The sequence below is a fragment of the Homalodisca vitripennis genome, chromosome 3, assembly GCF_021130785.1.
Source record: "Homalodisca vitripennis isolate AUS2020 chromosome 3, UT_GWSS_2.1, whole genome shotgun sequence".
Lineage (NCBI taxonomy): Eukaryota > Metazoa > Arthropoda > Insecta > Hemiptera > Cicadellidae > Homalodisca > Homalodisca vitripennis.
In genome coordinates this window covers 171,478,148-171,498,413 of record NC_060209.1, presented here as the reverse complement: position 1 = coordinate 171,498,413, position 20,266 = coordinate 171,478,148, and the positions used below count along the sequence as shown (strand labels likewise).

Sequence of the window (20,266 nt, the reverse complement as noted above, 5' to 3'; positions counted from 1 at the left end):
AAATACAATGGAGGATGGTCTACAAGGAGTTTAAACAAATTTTACGTAAGCATAGCTAACTTGAAACCAGTGTAATTCTACTAATAAAGACCTTTAATTTTATGTACTACTCGACCTATGCTCTCATTTAGGATTTCCATATGACTCCTTGCGGGCCATCCTCCTGACATGACCAAAAAATGTTAAGTTACTTCAAAAAGTAGCTTTATAGGTGCAGTAATGATGTACCAAGTTTTATTGCTTTACCTGTAATCTTTCAGGAATTCTCAAGCCCATACAGGGCTATTTTTATAACCTGTATATTTGGCTGCAAGGAGCACTGAAAGTTTCAAAAACTTACGTCAACATTAATTAAAAAGGCACATTTTACCATTTGCAAACAAATTTAAGTCAGAATGCAATATTTTTCAATAAAATGTTATAGAAAGCTGTTGCAATTTCACAAATACTTTATTGCATACAAAAATTCTTAAATTGCTGTTTAAAATAATTACTTGTGATGACCACAATTTATTGGACAACATAAGAGTTCAATTTTTGTTCAAGTGGTACAACATGTCTCTTTAATGAGTATTTCTGAAACTTTCGGGTTCCTAGCGGTTTAAACAGTTGGAGAAAAAAGAAATTAATATATCAAGATAATTATAGTGTATTCTCACACTAATTGTTAAGCAGCCAAGTTTTACAAATCAAAGAATACATTTATGTTATAAAAGGATTGATCTTGTAGCCAATTCTTTGGTAAAGAGCTGCTAATTTCTATCCTGATGCCCAGGAAGCCAGTAGTTGTTTGTGTAACTGGTGTTGTAATGGTAAATTTGCAATCCACTTCTAGCTGTTTCCACTTCCTTAAAGTGGATGGGGGTTATTGTCTCCAGGATGTACAATGTGAAAATGAAATAACACAGTAACTTTTTTGTTTGTTTTCATTAACCCTTTGAGGTCTAAAATTTTAGTTATTTTTTTGAACAGTACCAAAAATATTTATTGTTTCATATAAAAGGATGTGTGAAAAAGACTGCTGTTAAAATAGCCTTTTTCCAGACCGTATGAAAAATCATAACTTTGGTAATATTTGTGGTATCTTTGTTTTTTTTTCACTTAAATGTATAGAAATAAACATACTTTATAGGGAATAAATGGTAATAATAAATTTAAATATATCGTTTACATAAAAAAATAAATAAAAGTTGACCATTAATGACGGAAATTAAAAAATAATTTAAATTCTAAATGTGGAAAATTTATCAATTTTATTCTGGACAAAACTATAAATTTGTATTAAGTTACGTTCTAAAATAAAAAATTATTGTGATAACAATGTTTTCACACATTGCTAAAATAGAAGAAAATTGAACCTGGCATCTTGAGTGACACAAATGTTGCTCTATAAATGAGCTGAAGTAATACATTATAATGGAGAATAATGTTACTAAAAGTACAATAAAGGTCAAATTACACGATTATAATATAAATTAGTGATTGCATAATATGCTAAAATGTCAATATCAATTCCAAAAAAATTACATAATCTGCATTCTTCGGGAGTTATTGCATTCTGCAAAATTACATGATCCGCAACCTTAGGTAGTTTTGGAGTTTCGTTAAATTTGTATGAATTGTAGGCCCACATTACCGACACTACAATGGGCTGACAGATCAGCCTGTGGCCTTTGTCACAAAAAACAATTTAGGTCGATTGGCTCAGCACTTAAAAAAATGACACTAAGGACAATGTATTGGGCCCTTAGTCCTCAAAGGGTTAATATTTTGAATTTAATGTAAAAAAATGCCAAATTTAGAATATTTAAATACTGACGTGTTTCTTTGTCAAAGCATGTGTGACCTTGAAGAATCAGATCCACTGTCTTCAGCCGGAACTGTTGTTGAAGTACAAAACTAATCGTCGAGAAAGTTGATGACAATGCAATGTATCAAAAATGATTTTCCATTTAGATCATACATGCCGCCGTGAGGGTCATGTTTACAGAAAACGTAACCTTCGTTAATGATACAAAAATATTAACAAAAATAATTTAACCTCAAACTTGCTCATCTCTAAAGTAATAATAGTGAAACTTATGAGAAAATAGTGGGAATCTGATGGAGCTAATAGTAATAGAAAGAAGTGAGAGGCTGGTAAATCTAGTGTAGAAACAATCTAGTCAACTAATCAAAACCACTGAGATTCAAGTTGTTAATGTAACATTAACAAAATAATCAACACTCTGAAGACCAATTTCCGGAAACCAGAGTTGATTGGTATTTTAGACTCTACACAAACATTTAATATAGCAATAATTTGTTATTATTAAATAGTAAAAAATTTGGCAGCTTTAAAATACTGGTGTACTTAACTCCACCATGGCATTTTCTGTACTAGTAGTGTGAAATGTGCACGATACCATCGTAGCAGCACTGGGATTGAACGTGTCAAGAACATTTCTAAAACCCATTTAGATAAAATAACTGTAGATGTAAATATAAGACAGTGACATGTAGTGTATTTAGTATAGCAATGTCGGAAACAAATTCAGCATAAACAATTATCTGGGATATTCATTGCCTAGGCCTAATAAAAAGTGTCTATCCAATTATAGCAAAATGGTCACTGATGTCATATGGGCTGGTATTAATCAATAGCCTTTTTACACTTTTCTTGAAACAATTAATTTCAAGAGATTTAAGATGAGAAGGAAGAGAGTTGTAGAGTTTAATGCCTGTTTCAGTAAAACAATTTAAAGTGGTTTTAAGACTACATTATATAGAGATATTCTAATAGAATTTGAGTTTCTAGTCATGTGGTTATGAACAGATCAATTTGTAGATATGGCATGTAAATATCTTTTGTGTATACAAGAGGCAATCTGAAATATACTGTGCAGGTTCTGTAAGAATACCATACTCTTTAAATAAAGGTTTACAGCGAGTCCTTATGTTTACATTAGCTATATAATCTTGATTGCATGTTTTTGTAAAATTAATAATTTTTTGTGTTACAATCATTGTCCCAAACAATAATTCCTCAAGATAAGAAACTATGAAGGTAGGCATAGTAGATGGTAATGAGGATGTCTGTAGTTACAATATATCTTAGCCTAATTAATATAAAAATACCCTTAGAAACTTAATTGCATAACATTCCATCTGCTTATCCCATTTGATGTTGCATCTTAAGAATTTAACATAGCAAACAATCTGTTGGCTAGACTGAACGAATTTCTAGTCTGGATTCTATCTTTATCAATATAGAGGGAATTGGCAACTGACCAGTCCTAGATAATGTCACTAATATTACAAAGAACATCATTAGCAAAGAAAATATTACATAACTTAAACAGCCAGGTCATCTGTACACATGGAAAAGCTCACATGGTTAGTAGCAATATTACCAGGTAAATCATTTACATAAGTAACAAAAAATACTGGGTCCAGGATTGAACTCTGTGGACACCAGTTCTTCTTTTATAATAAGAACTGGTGTCCACAGAGTTCAATCCTGGATCCAGTATTTTTTATTACTTATGTAAATGATTTACCTGGTAATATTGCTACTAACCATGTGAGCTTTTCCATGAAATGGGTTTTAGAAATGTTCTTGACACGTTCAATCCAGTGCTGCTACGATGGTATCGTGCACATTTCACACTACTAGTACAGAAAATGCCATGGTGGAGTCAAGTACACCGGTATTTTAAAGCTGCCAAATTTTTTACTATTTAATAATAACTTAAGTTATTGCTATATTAAATGTTTATGTAGAGTCTAAAATACCAATCAACTCTGGTTTCCGGAAATTGGTCTTTTATAATAAGAAAGATATTTATTTTGCTTACTATTATTAAAAAAAAATAATTAGAAGCAAGTCCTAAGTATGAATTGTATACAGTACAATGGTATACTCAATTTTATAAACTAGTTTTATATGTATAGCAAACTTGTCCAACAATGGTATACGTGACCAGCAAGGCAACTCCTTTTTGCCTTTATACCCCAGCAAGATGGAAAGTACATTTCATCCTCAAAAGAGATAATTTGAGATATATGTGATTTGAGTGAGTTTTTATGTAGATTTATTATAATAATATACTTTTTTAAGTTACAGAAATAATTGTTGAAAAGATCTGTAGACTTTTGGAAATGATTGTCAAGATTATCAACTGGTTATAAGGAATGGATGATGGATCTCAAAGATTCAAAAAAGGTAGAGATATTATAATACAATTAAAAATTAGATTAACATTTTATTAATAGGATGCAACAAAAAAAGTTTAAAAGGGAAATTGTATTCAATAATGTGTACTACTCATTACATTGTTTAATTGTGCCAACAACAAAGTCAAATGTCATCTCTGCTTGTACGAAAATTAAAGTCCAATTTATAGTTATTCTAAATATTTTGCTGTTTATTATTCTTGAATAATAAAAAATACATGCCAATATTGAAATGTTTTATATAACTTCAAAAATAACTATGACAAAGGTTCAAATAAATTGTCAGCGTAAGAACAAAACCAGGATTTATTATTGGTGTTATTGTAGAGATACAGGTGCTGCATCTGGTTTTGTAGCTTTAATGTCACTAGAAGGACCTGTTGGCAGCACTTCCTCCTTGGGTTCATTGACTGACACCTTGTCAGGCAGAGGTTTCTTGGGGCCGATCTTGCCGTTGGGATCATGGGGTAACATGATCTTGACTTTGATTCCAAGTACTCCTGTAAAATTTAAGCTTATAAGCAAAATGAACACATAACCAAAGCCTGTTTATAGGAAAATATTAAAAATGTACTAAACTAATGTAAGTGTGATTTAGTGGAAATAAGTACTTATAGTACAGTTAAATCCTGATTTTACGGGGGTTAAACAACCGTGTTGCAGATTAATTGGATAAAAAAATTTCAGACCAATAACAAATGTTAAACAAAGAAGGTATACCTAATGTTAATGGAAATATAAAGATCTAGCTACAATATAATCAATTATATAAAGAAAAATTATTATATTCTTAAAGAAGAAAAGGTACATGTTTATTGTGAATATTGAGTTAGGCTACATTTCCCATTAATCCAGCACATACCACCATAGTTACATTCTTGTTTATCTCAATATTTTAATCAAATAATACTAACATGCAAACAGTCCAAATTGCAGGGTTTAAGCTACAATCGCATATGGATTATTTTGTGAAATGACCTAAGAAAATGCGATGCTGTTTAGAAAAGCTCTTGCAAAATTGTGACGAAAGTGAAAAAGAACAACTAAAAGCAAAAAGTATATGTTTTTTTTTCCAAATATCAGATCACATTTTTCTCGGCAAATGTGATCTGAGGTCGTGAAAGTACCAATCAGAAATGCCTCTGGCCATCAGTATGGGTTTTGGTAGCGTCTCTGACACCACCCCACACTTCTGGCAAAAAGAACAAAAAATCATTCCTTTAGATAATATCCAAATTCAAGCTCAGATCATGTGAGCTCTCGTTAATTTTTTTGTATTTTATAATATATACTTGTGTATTTACCTACTTATACAGCCTAATAACAAATAGTAGATAGGGATATAGTGGCCTCCTTCCTGACATCCGCTTCCTTTCGGGAGGCAGAAAACAAGAACCGATTGTCATAATGACATGTAATTTTCACAGCAAGTCAAATAAAGTCTGTTCTTTTTAATAATGTAGTTTTTTGAGGTTATGTTATAATCAATTTAACCCTTAGCACGCCGTAGACGAAATAATCCGCTGATCGATATAAATATATTTTATACTGTTTTTGAAGTTTATAAGCTCAATATATAAGCCACAATACTAAGTAATGTACTGGCTTGACCAAATAATCCAGTTGCAGCTGTCAGCTGTTTCTAAATAATACATTTTTTTGTTGCTGGCAGCTGTTCTCCTCCCTCTCCCGTCTGTACGCTGATGACGATACTATCCGCCATTAACCGACTATCAGTGGAGCACGCATTTTGCCGTTGGGAAAGTGTTCTTCTTTGTTATTCCTTATACAAACAGTTATAAAAAGTTATTGTTACCCTGTTTTAGGTGTTAAAAATCAGTTTTTTATTATTTTGTCTGTTGTGTAATTATGGCTCATCACCCTGACGATTCTGATTATGACGATTTTGTTACTAACGTTTTGAATGCTTCGTTTTTCTAGTGCTTATAATGATGTGGATGAAGATGATATTAGTGATACTCTTTTAAACAATTATACTGACAGTGACGATAATGATAATGTGAATGTTCAACAACCACAAATATTAGGCCTAGACCTATGTTCAGCAACAGGTAAGAAGTCCTTACCTTGCACAATAATGCTCAACCTGTACGCCTACATCTGCATGGATCAATGTTACAAATGATGATCCTGGGCCATCTAAAAGTATACCAATTTATAATGTGAATCCACGGTCACAGTTTTACCATCTCATTTTGACAGCAACACCAAACCCATAGAATATTTTGAATTATTTATGAATGATGACATAGTACAATTTATTTGTGAATGAAATCAATATTTATGCCAACAAACGAAAAGATAACACTCACTCTCCTCATGCACGAGTAAACAAATGGGTAGATATAAATCCTTGTGATTTCAAAGCTTTTATTGGCATTATAATAAACATGGTTTTGATGCCACTGACTTTCAATTGAGGCATATTTTTCTACAAAATGGGGATTAGTAGAATCCCATTTTTCAGTGGTTTTTTGAAAAATGAATTTTTGAACCTATTTTGGAACATTCATTTCTATCATGAAGTAGGTCAGGGTGATGCAAAACCCAAAGGATACCTGATTCAGCCATTTGTAGATCACATACGGGAAAAGTGTGCTCTATTTTATAATACTAGTAAATATGTAGCTGTGGAATGAAAGTACTATTTCTTTCAAGGGAAAAGTAATATCTTTCAGAGTCTACAATCCACAGAAACCCACTTAAATTTGGAATAAAAAATATTTGTAATTTCAGACAGTACAAATGGGTATATTATACAATTTTATACCTTATTATGGAAGCAAACCCTAATTCCTAATTCTACCCCTTCTCAAGACTACACAAATCGTAAAAGTGGTTTGTGAGTTAATCTTGCAGAAAGATCCTAAAAACCCTTATGTAGGATTACAAGTTTATACAGACTGTTACTACACACAAGCCCTGAAGTTGCTAAAGAAGTCCTTGATTTAGGGTGTTGTTTTAACTGGTACTGTTATGCCGAACCGAGTTGGTAAGCCTCCTAATTTGAAAGCTGATAAGTAAAAAGCTCAAGAAAGGAGATGTTCTCTTCAAAAGAAAAAGGAGATTTATTGGTCGTGTCCTGAAGGATAAAAGGGTCGTGCACATGTTGAGTACAAAGGACAAAGGTAGCAGACGTAATATGAGCCTTGTACAAAGTAAGTGGCCAAATAATCCTCCAACTCCTAAACCAGATGTAGTAACAGACTATACCAAAAGAATGGGAGCAGTTGATAGAAGCGACCATTTTATCGCGTCTTATCAGTTTCATGAGGCGTACGAAGAAATGGTACCATAAGGTTTTTTTTTTTGCTTTTAGAAGTGGTCACTGTCAACTCTTACTTGTTATACAAAAAATGTTCAAGAAGCAGCTGGAAAAAACCACTTACCCATAAAGATTTTAGGAAAAGTTTGGTTAACGACTTGGTAACAGATAGAGTACATCTACATAAAAAACAAAAAAAAGCAAGCAACATTTTATGGGGAAAAGAGCTCAAGGATCCAGGAGGTGTGGGTTGTTTTTTACAAGAAATGGATTACGAAAAGAGACAATGTACTTCTGCAAGTCATGGTCCCGAGAACCCCATGGCTTCATCCCGATTTGTGTTTCGAAGTTTACCATACAACTGACTAAATATATCATCAGAACTTATAAACTAATCAAGTTCAGCATATTACACTTTATTTGTTTTTTATTCTTGTACATAGCCTAGTTTTCATCACATGTATTTGATTACTCTGTAACCTGAAATTTTGATTTTTTTATTGAAATACTCCATTATTATTACAAAAATGTGGTTATTTTAATGAAAGTATTACATTATTGTAAAATTTACTTTTTTGTGTGTTATTAGTCATTAGGAATGATTAAAAAATTTAGCTTTAAGGAATTTTCATTTTAATTTGTTCACCTTAATGTTTAATGAGTGTAATCTAAAAAAATACTAAATTTAAATCGGCGTTCTAAGGGTTAAGCATCGAATAGAAAGGAATTAATTTTAATTAGGTTAATATATTGGTATTTACAAAACAAAGAGGGTTACCGTCTTCAGCACAAACAATTCTGAATACTTAGTATATTTGAGATTTTCCAATAAAATATTGGTAATCTCTTCCAGTAACAAACAAAACAGTTTTTTAAACAATAATGTCTTATTGATTACAAAAACTTGCCATTCTCCAATTAAGGCAAGTTTTTAAATATGTACATACTATACAGATTAGTTTCACAAGTAAACTTGAGTATAAAGCTTTGTTTATGCTCAATAATTAATTTTACAGAATAAGACATTAAGTCTGTAAGAAGTGTGAAGATGGTTTGCCAAGTGGATGTTTAAACCCCTTGACATCTTTGCTGGCACATATTTGTAATAGTTAACGTCGCAGTAGATATTACAAGTAAAGTAAATGAAGATTAGACGTACCTTGCCTCAAGAGCACGTGCCTTGTGGCTGTGTCTACATAGTCTATGCAAGGTTCACCACTGTGAATCATTAAACCATCAACGAACTTCATTGATTTTGCTCGTTGACCTCGTAGTTTTCCTGAAACCACCACTTCACAGCCCTTGGCTCCACTCTCCATAATAAATCGTAGAACACCGTAGCAAGCCCTGCAAAAGATGTATATTTAACTCATGATGATGGAGTTTAAAAACATTGTAAAACATGACTAAATAAATTTTTACTATATACAGTAAATAACAAAAAATGAAAAATTTATAACTACCAAATTACTGTTACTGCAGGGTATTTATTTACTGTCTGCAAACAAAATTAAACCTACACAATTTAATATCCAGTATATAATGCAACCAGCACTTTACTACTAATAATACTTGCAGTGATGGAGGTAATTATTAGTGGACAAAAGGAAACAATATGAGGGAGAAAAGAAAACGGTGCTACATTAACCCTTTTACTGCCGACGTCCGATATGTCGGACGTCTGTTTTTTTTATCATTACTGGCTACTGTTATGTTCAAATGCCAAAATATTCGGTATTTTGGTTGTTTAGGAGCAAAGGATAATGAAAGAAGCCATTTGAAGAACTTTGGATTTCTATTTTCGTCGTCTTTGACTAGAATTGACGAACTACCTAGACAGCTGTCAAAACCAGTTGATCGGGTTATGTTACTGAAATCTTCGTTCATTGTTGTTGTTTACAATGTTATCGAAAGTTTTTTGAAGTGTTACTTTTGTTGATCAAGGATAAAATGAGTAAAAGAGTTACATCTAACTCTCCTGTGAGTGAGGGAACAATAATTAAGTGCAAGACGAACTGAGTGACGATTTCCTTCAGAATTTGTCAGATTCAGATGCAGAGAACGAATCTGATATTATTGTTAGGGCTATTGATGACAATCAAAGTGATGTGGATGACACAGATGATGATCCTGACTGTATCTTACCATCAGATAATGAGGAGTTATTAGATAGTGAGGGGGATGTTGCACAGATAAGTTTACCTTCAATTTCCACTGGTAGGCCTAGAGGAGGCCTACCAGTTTTGGGAAAATCCTCATAGTGCAGCTATGTTTCAAGGTAGCACCTTCAAATTTGGTATATGTTCTAAGCAATTGCTCTAGTTTATAATGATATCATGCTCATAATTTTAGTATAATTTTAAAAATAAATTATCAGATGCCAAACACAATTTTTTTTTTTTATTTACATCATTTTTAAAATTAAATAATGTGTTTGTTTCAAATTAAAATGTCTTTTTATTATTTAAAAAACAGCATTTAAATACGAGTAAATAAAATAAAAATTCATGCAAATCTAATGAAAAATAAAAAAGATACAGCATTTTTTGTAAATGAATGCACAACAGCGATTTTCCTCCTTGGCAATTTTGACTGGTACAATAAAAAAATGGCCGGCAGTAAAAGGGTTAATTAAGCAATAATATTAAAAATGAAAATAATAGTTATTCAAAATTGTGTAAATTACTGTCTGTGTATATATTCTTTACCAAATTATAGTGTCTTATTAACGTATTTGAGGCTAACGAAAGATATGGCCATCCTACAGTTTATATCATGAAAGGACTTAAGACTGGTTTTGTTCGATGTTAAAAAGATAACCATGAAATGCTAGCAACATTTTGAAAAAAAGAATTTTAGATCAGCTGATTTTTTCAATATATCGTTCATGAAGATAAGACAAGTCATGACAATTCCCAAGATGATGATATAAATAATATTGAAAATGAGAGTGATGATGATTATTAAGATGCCTCTTTTTTCTGTGACACAGTTATTGAGTTACACAATCGAATTAGAGTCTGGCAAAATAATTTTAGGCTTATTTATGCTTCAATAACATATAATAATTACAGACATACTAAAATACTTTAAATGTTTTATTAAATAAGGATCACATCTGGCACAGTTAGCAGTGATAAAAATGTCTGGCAATAAAAAATGTATGTATGTTAAATATATCTAAAGCCAAAAAATAAAAAAATCAGGCTTCTTGAAATGTTTAAAAAAATTAGGATTATTATCTGTACAGGTAAGATAAGATGCGCACTAATAAACACAACCGCTACTGACAGCCAGATGGCTCAAACTCTTAACAGACCGAGCTCTACGATATATCAAATAATCAGCCGACCTAAAATTCTCTCTCGTTGCTAGCTCTTATACTAGTATATCTTCTTTACCAAATTATAGTTTCTTATTAACGTATTTGAGGCTAACAAAAGGTATGGCCATTCTACAGTTTATATCACGAAAAGGCTTAAGACTGATTTGTTCAATTTTTAAAAAGATAATCCTGAAATAACTGAATTTTTCTGATAGGACTGCTATTTGCATTTTGTGTTCTGTATGCTCTATTTAATATTTTTATTCCTTTTTGTTGCTGCAAAACCCTTATAATTACTTTTAAACATATTGACAGTTCTCCTTCGTAGACTAGTCGATACAGTCATGGCTCTAACTGAGAGATCACGGTTCAAATCCCGGATAGGTCCAATCATGATACGAATAATAGCCACATGAGAGCCAAAAGAAGCCTAAGAGAAGGCGTAAAAGGGAATAAAAAAACAAAATATAAATTTAAAAAATGACAAAACAGCTGTTGATTTGTTAACATAGTAGTCAAGAAGGCTTCCCTGGCTGTATCGTATTAATACAAATGATTTTATGGGATTTATTAAAAATGTTGTGGAGGATGATGGTAGTGAACAAAGTGAAAGCGAATTAGAAGACACAATAACAGGTAGTTATGAAATGTCTAATGTTATAATAATGACAGTAGTGATAGTGAAAGTGATCACAACCCTTACTACTAAAGGGCTATGAAAGAAGTCTAAATAATGAAAATACATGCATATCTTATTGAAAAGAACACAACTTTATTCAACAAAAATTAATTATAGCAATATGAATTTTTCATAAAATATTATACCTCAAGTTTTATCCAAAGTTTACATGTTGATTTTAAATCGTGAACAATTTTCAGTACAGGGTCCAATGAACAGGCTAATTTTTCATTCCTAATTAATGCTTTTAAATAAACAATTCAAATTTGTTACATGTAGAAAGATTAATAGGTAGCAACTTAGAACTTAGAAGATAATTCCTTCCAAACGTAATACAAAATTAACTGCAGGTAAATTTGTTACGATGTATGAACTCATCAGTTTAGATCAACCCATTGGGGACATACATTATTAAAACTGTTAGACGTAAAATTAAAATCTCACTTTTACAACCTGAGCTTGTAACCCCAACTAAGCCCAGTTACTGTGTGATGAGATAAGTTTTCCGTGATCTGGAATGAGTTGACCACTCAAACAGAAAGTTGAAAATTTGGGGGGTTTTTAAACTACGAAACATACACCACATAAATACGTCCCAGCAGTATGCACACGGCTACTTACTCTTTATTCAAATAGCTGCTTAAAATCATAACTCATAAAATCAAAACAAGGGTTAAATACTCAATGTTAGTAATAGTAGACTCCATGTGAACATATGATTTAAAATTATACTTATAGCATAGATCCTAAGAATAAGAACTCTTATTTTCATAATTTTCCTGGATTTATAAGCTAAACTAAAAAGAAATAAGGGTCATAATTTTAACTTAAAATGTTTTGTAATTTAAAAAACTGAAAACTTTAGAAAAAAAAATTGCTTAGGTTTGTTGAAGTAAAATCTACTTTTGTATTTATAATTTTCTATTTCATGTTTTTACCAAACTAATGCAGAAACTAAACAACTTTAACTACAAAAATCATAGTTTGATTGCAAAGTTAGAAACTAAAGTTTATGTTAAAAAATTTAGTTTAGAATCACAATATTACCTTCGGACTGCTAACCCTCCAATTAACTTGTACCGTAAAGATTCAGCTTGTGCAATGGCGCATAAACCTCTTGTGGCTACTTTCTCTGCGTACAGTTCTACTGAATCATTAGCAAAGTTGAATCTTTTTTGTACAACAGACGTCAATTCCCTGATGCGCCTTCCTTTCTCTCCCAAGACGTTCTGTGTCCTGGTAGCCATGATGATGATTTCCGTCTTGGTGGGGGTGACTCGTACCTCCACCCCAGAGTAACCATCTTCTGCTAATTCTCTGGTGAGGAATTCGTTGAGCTCGGCTTTGAAAACGCCGTCTCCTACAAACTAAAAACACCATTGTTTTAAAACACAGGCAAAAAGTAGTTTGAATAATGGTCTCTCAAAGAAGATCATAAAATTTTGTAAAATGACAATATTTTTAAATTTGGTAGCTGACATGCTGAGCACAATAAACAAATAGACTATTCATGACAGTTTCAGTATGAAAAAAGTGAGTTGAAAAAGTCCCAAAGTGACTCCACCTACACAGAAGTAATGTTGAAGAATGATATGTTCTGACATGCTATAAAATGATCCTACTTTCTTACAAAATGTTACTACTTTAGATGAAACATGGGTTTTAAATTATGATCCCAAAATTAAACATCAGTTGATGCATTGGAAAATCACCTTGTTCTCCATGGCAAAAAACATGAGTGACAATAATAACATTCAAGGAAATAATGATTTCTTTACATCAAAGGGATTACACACATTAATTGGGTACCAGCAGGCCAAACGGAGAACCAGCATTACTACATAATTAGTGTTCTTACTACATTACTTGAGCATGTACAGTAAAACTAGGATGATTTGTGGAAACACAACTCAGGGATCCTCCACCAGGAACATTAACCCAGCAAACACACAAAATTCCTGTCCAGGGCTGTTCACCTGACATAGTCCAGTGATTTTATTTTAATTTCGTAAGTTGTCAAATTTTAAACAAATGAGATTTGAGACCTTTGAAGAAGGGAGTACATTGAAAGTATTATATCAAGTTTTAAATATTTGTAATGTTTTTGTACTTAGGTGTTATCTGGAGCCCACTCTGTCCCTATCTATTTGTTATAAGGTTCTATATAAGTAGGTAAATACACACATACAAGCATGAATGTATGTACTATTTCAAGGGATTTTTTTTCGCCAGAAGTGCAGGGTGGTGCTGATAACACCACTAAAGCTTGCACTGATGGCTAGCTTTCCCGACTTCGGATCATGTCCGAAATCGTCCAACTTTTCTGATGTCAGAGCGTTGGACAATCTGGATAAAAAACACTCCTCAAGATGGTACTCAGATTATGTAAGCGCTCACAAGGGATAACTTTAATTTGGTACTACTAGTAACATATTTATGATAACACAATCTAGACCTACTTATATTGAATAATAACAAGTAGATAGGGACAGCGTGGCCTCCGAATAATACCAAAGTATCCTTTTTCAGCCTTAGCCCAGTTTTTATTTCACTACACCTTGTATATACCATGATGATTAATTCAATTCCTTAATAAGTTAAACCATATAATTCAAAAACAGTATGATAATACTATCTGCTACTTAAGAAACAAGGGTCTTTTTAGTACTCTGCCATTAATATATGTTTTTTTATACAGATATAAACAAACGATACAGAAAAGTATAATTACATTCACCAATATAACGATAGTGGTTAATTTTTTTGAATAAATTAAAACCGCTGCTGTATAATAAGCGTCCAACACTTGAATCATCGATACTGATGATTATTGAATATCAATGTTCATGAGTAATAAGTCCTCAATATAACAACTACTTAAACCAAATTACGTTATAGGTATTTCAAGTTACTTAAAATAAATAGGTCTAGCCTATGTATTTTTGTGTTGTATACAATATACAACAAAGCGTAATCCTGACTTCCTTTTACTATTTTAAAGGAAAAATTTGTCTGATACCTTGTGACACAAATAAAACATCTACATCACCATTGTAATTGTGGCCATTATAGATGGTAGTATTAGTGTCTTTAACAGGTTAATCAGTGTTAACCTATTACTGTGATACTTTTATTTCAGTAACAGTTGGGCTGAATGATTTAGCGTTCTCATAATGATTGGTATTAGGTTACTTGTTAACCAGTAACAGTAACCGCCGAAGCGAGATCGTGCAAGCAATGAGCACATAGCCTACATAACATACACCATACCTTCGGTGCCCACCCCTCACTTCTGGTGAAAAAGAACAACCCCTTGATATTACAAAAATACCATACACATAACTAAACTTTGTTTGAATTAATTTAGAGCAAGGTAATTGTAAATTAAACGGACGACATATTTCATTTTATTATTTTTCCTTTTTTAGTTTTTTGCAAACAAAATTTAAAAAAAATTTTATGTAATCCATTAAAACATTATTTTTTAAATTTTAAATTATTAAAAACTACATCTATATATTTTTTTGTTGATAGTATATATATCTATACGAGTAATTTGGTGCAACTTTTAGGTAATTCTCTAATTTTTATGAAAAATTCTAATTTTAATCTAAGAGAGTGCAAAATCACCAATTTTAGCCTGACACTTTTGACTAGTCACAAGGGGATATGAGATGTGAAAAAATGTTGCAACATCTCATATTTGGTCCTGGCCCTGAAAGGGTTAAAAGCTTTCAAAACTAATTAGTTATATTAAAGTTCACAAGCAGCGATTGAGTAATACGAGTAGAAGGCATTGTCATATAGACTGAACAGACTGGTAGATGAGTGTATAACTGAACTGTTCTGACCACAGAACATTCTAATAAGTTACCGGGAGCAGATAACTTTGAAAATCATAGATAACACACAAATCATAGAGGCACAGTACACAAATTTAAATTTATAATTCAATTATTAAAAAACAAAAGTCATTTGTGATTTCCACTCTAAAACCATGTTTTGTTTGTTTGTTTAGGAGCATGAGCAGAAAACTTTAATAACGTGAAACCTTTGATTTGCCAGGTCGGCCTTTAACCTTATAGATACCTGAACAATAATGTCGAACTGAATTACATTATTGAATTTAAATATTTGATTAGTTTCACTATGTAAAAGAAATATAGGCCTACGTATTTTAGATTATATAAAATAATAAAACTTTATTTACAGTAGTTTGAAAAGCACAGTACTTACAATTTCTTTAATTTAAATCGCTCTAATCGGTATTTGATTTAATTCGAGTCTTGGGTGCTAATCGTACTGTAGCCTGTATTAAATCATCAATAATAATTGGATATGGGAAAACAAAATTTCAGATTATTAATATAATTGGTTTTAGAAGTGACCATCTAAATAGAACTCTATAAAACTACATGAAATAGCATTAAACATATGTCTATGTTTTTCATGGTTTCCACTTCTTATCAGGACTATATTAATTTTCACGAAGTAGCCTAATTTTATACACGACCAGCTGCAACTAATACGGATTTTTCCATAAGTACCAAGTGTTATATAAATAACATTTTAAACCTCTAGGGAGAATTAATCACCTTTCTCGTCTTATTTATTCCACTGATTAAGGTAGGCTATGTTGCAATAGGCCCATTACAGAAATTGGGGAGTCAAATTTCTCCCTTGAGTTTGTTTTCAAGGAACAGGTTATAGACCATAGGCTTTAGAATTTTCTTGGGTACAGATATTGAAACACAACCCAATTCCAATTTACTACAATAATGTAATGCAGATACAAAATACAATGGCCATAGCCCATCTATAGACACATAACCTCCCATTGTGGAAGTTTGATGTTAGGCTAAAATAAGTGCTTAGGCCTATATGAATAATTCATAAAAAGGAATAAAATAACATTATTTGCTATTTTTAGTTAAAAATTCATAACTAAGTGAAAATATTGGGTAAAGAGCTAAATGATGTGGACTGATTGTTATCCATTATAATCATGCCTCGGCTTAGATGTTTTTGTTTCCTAACACTATGAGAAGATGCAAAAGTTATCGCTGTATATAAATAGTATATATTAACACAATAATATTAAATAAATGCTTACTTTACGTTTCTTTGACATTGTCGTCGTCATTTTTGCAATATTTTTCACCTCACACAATTGACTAAAAGAAGGTTAAACGGAAACCATCTCACAGGCGAACACCGAACTAAAGCCATCTATAAACAACATGAAACCGGAAACAAGCACTGTACAATTTTATGTGGCCATAACACATACTATATATAATACTCTTGGTGATTGATATTTAGAGACTTGTTTGTAACAAATAGTATTAGTTCATATCATGTATCAGTTATTACAAGATATATTAATAGATTAACTTTTATTTGGAAGTGAAATGGATAAATAAATTAGTAATCATCAATTATGAATCAACAAACATTTTCTCAATATATTAGTTATTACATTATTTAGTCTACCACCAGAACATTCTTACGATTGGACTTTGCAACAAATTTGAGGGATAAATATTTTTGGTTTTCGGCAAAGGCGTATTTTTAGTGTTTTTTCATCAAACAATTAGAAGGCTCCTATTCCAAGTATATGGGGAATTACCGTCGAAAACGGAAAGAACAAGAATTAAATGTTTTCTTTAAAATTGCAATAGTTACCATTCTTATTCCCAAAGTATTAAGCATAACGATTTTGCCATCTAGAATCTTTATATACAGTATTAACCTGATACCATTATTGAGGAACCTTTTCCTTTATCATAAGCACGTTTATTTAAGTTTTATATACGTATTACTAATATATTATGTAGACGGTTGTTTTCCGTCAGTTTATGAAGGTGTGCAGAAGTTTGTACGAATACTGGACGCATTCGAGTTTAAATCCTCTGTAATTTTAATATATTATATGTATTATCTCGAGGAATGTTTGTCGTTCGTCATCAGATCGATAATTAAATGGTTAAGACTTCAAGAATTGTAATTCATACGGTATATATTGTAGAGGCACTCGTCCCGAATTTGATTTGACATTGTTCCCGAGTTTGGTCGGTAAATTTTTCCATGTTTAGAGGACGAAAATACTGTTTGTATCCGCCAAAACAAAGATTATTATCTACAAGTCTCATTTAACGTGTTTAATTCAACTTTCGAGTGAAAAGTACTTAAAATTTAATAAAATACCAATAATATTAATTATATAAAGTGAGGAAAGACGTAAAAAATAAGATAAAATCGCCAAAATGGAGAAAATATCCCTGCGGTAGTGATTAATGTCCTCAGATTAGATGATAGGTCCTCGAGTAGGAGATTTCTTTGGTTTTTAACAAAACAGTTATTTTGACTGTTGATGATTAGGCATGTTTAATGAATTGTTGGTTGAAATATATAATTTGTATTTTAGATCTATAGTTGATGAATTACAAAGTCCCTTTTAGTTTTTACGTCTTCCCTAATTTTTCTTTAGCTAACAATGTTATCCTACCGAGTTTAAAAGAACTTTTACTCGGAAAATAAACGAAACGTATGAGGCGGGACTTGAAAACATTTACCAAAGCAAAAATGTATTTGTTGTAATAACACATTAAGAGTACCGGTATTTAGTTATGCTTAACGTTTTGAAAACAATCTAGACCCAACAGACAGAAATAAAGGCTCGCTCCCATTGCAGTGTAATAAATAATATAACGTTCAATGTTGAAAATAGTGAGCTAATTGGTAGACAAACCGTTGAAACTGTATCTATGTATACACACAGCAATGCCATCTTAACATTAGAATATTTTTTAGTATACTGTAATAACACTCTAAAGAATGGGTATACAGTAGTAGTGTGTGGCGTAATACTAAATATTATAAACCGAGCTTTTCAGTACCTACATTTTTTATACAAGGAAAAGCATTTTATTGCACATTTGTACCACTGTGATTGTGCAAACCAATCTTTACTTTTTAGAGTATGGCCACTTTTATATTCATTTTACGCTTCAATAGATCTCAATTGGGAGGTTCTCTTCCATAGAGCGAAAAAGGTATCTTCCGCTCATGCATAGACCTATAAGCTTATCGTCAGATGGTGCCGAGTTCTTTCCTGAAGCAATAAAATCCGCTGGCTACCCACTATTTGAGGTTTTTATTTTTTCGACCACGAAACACACCAAGTGTGTGGAGTTGTTGTCTGAAACCCGACATTGCCACAGATTTGATTCCTAGAGTCCCCATCAGTCTGAAGAAATGAATAAACTCTTTCACAATAGCTACGTTATGTGTAGGAATGAGGTTAAGAGATTTAAAAAGTTCAAAGCTTTTTTGTTGTATAAACAGGGACATAACTATGTTATTTTTCACCCGGAGCAAGAACTTACTTTGGCGCCCTTCCTAAAAAAGATACGAAAAACAAAAAGATCCTTATCATCAGTCAGCTATTATAATTTGATAACAATTGAAGGTATAGTTTATAAATGCTCGATATTAACTTTATCAAGTTGTAATTAATTAATTTTTAATGAATAAACGTTAGTTCAATTAAAATACAATCAAAAAACTTTAATGTTATGAAATTACTTTACTCTTCCTACAAGTATAAAAATTTACCACAACCTAAAATGTTGTAAATGAAGAACATGTAGGGATCTACACATTTTAAATCTAAATTATTTATTTATGTAATCCATTATTCAAACAAGTAAATCCAAATCCACTGTTCGTTTATTTCACTTTGCTCCAAAGTTCGTGAAATTGCTTATCTGTCTTCAAGGCTGTTATGCGATATTTCATTTGATTAACTTGAGCCAGGGCATATAATATGGTTACTTATCACCAGCTTTTTAGCAAGCTCGTAAGTGACTTCAAAAACCAATACTGCGAGTTCTAAGTGAAACAGTATGCTAGATAAAACAAATATAGCAAGACTCACTTTAGGATCTTCAAGGGCCCGTAAGTGTTTGAGGCACAAGTTATCTTGTGTTGCATAAAGATTTTAGTGAGTCATCTCATCTGGTTTATAATAAAGCATAAGTTCTTTTGGCCGAGTTTTCGAAATGCTGGGCAAATTCATGCATAAGTTTTTCATTCACATTGTTGGGATTCAGGTACAGCCTCAGTAACATCAATAACAACTAAATTCAACCAATGATTAAAAGAGCAGTGTATGACAGTTGCACGTAGTTCCAGTTCATTTATTCGGACCTGAGTTCCTCATATGCCCTCTCATACTACTAGTCTCCCACCCTAACACTGGCTACAACAGTTCTCGATCAAAATCTTCATTAACATCTGTAAGGCTTGGACTTCCTTTAGTCCTTTTGTCGAACCGTCTGTTGTCTTGTCCACTATTAAGACAAAATATTCATTATGTTTTATTTCAATCCTTACTTTTCGCCTCATCTAAAAAAAGTGGGGATCTCCAGTATTGAATTTTGGCTCTATTTGGGAAAGCCACGACCTTTTCTTAGTAGCAACTCCTCTAGTTCAAAGACTGTGAAACTTCATACAAGTTTTGTTCTCGAACTTGAAAGGACAGGATGGAGATAGTAAGAAAATACAATTTGCCTGAAGTTTTCTTCACTATCAGAGTGGCCTCTCAGTGCAAGCGTGCGAGTGGCTAAATACTTAATCGAAGATACAATGTTGATAAGAGCTTATTGTGCACTCAGGAATTGACAATTTGCTTGGCTAGATAACTGAGCCGTAATAAAGCTGTAACAGATGGCTTTATGGAATTCACTGCTTTTATAAA

The 20,266-nt window shown here is 32.0% G+C and overlaps 1 protein-coding gene across 1 annotated transcript; it reads right to left on the bottom strand.

The window, feature by feature from the left end:
- Positions 1–4,503: 4,503 nt before the first annotated feature.
- On the bottom strand, positions 4,504–16,771 carry LOC124357772 (40S ribosomal protein S3-A-like). The gene is made up of 4 exons (XM_046809813.1): positions 16,619–16,771; positions 12,553–12,872; positions 8,661–8,848; positions 4,504–4,715 (listed from the first exon to the last, which is right to left on the bottom strand). Exons 1-4 carry the CDS (start codon positions 16,646–16,648, stop codon positions 4,534–4,536), a joined length of 720 nt encoding a protein of 239 aa, XP_046665769.1. The 5' UTR covers positions 16,649–16,771; the 3' UTR covers positions 4,504–4,533.
- Between the last annotated feature and the right edge of the window lie 3,495 nt (positions 16,772–20,266).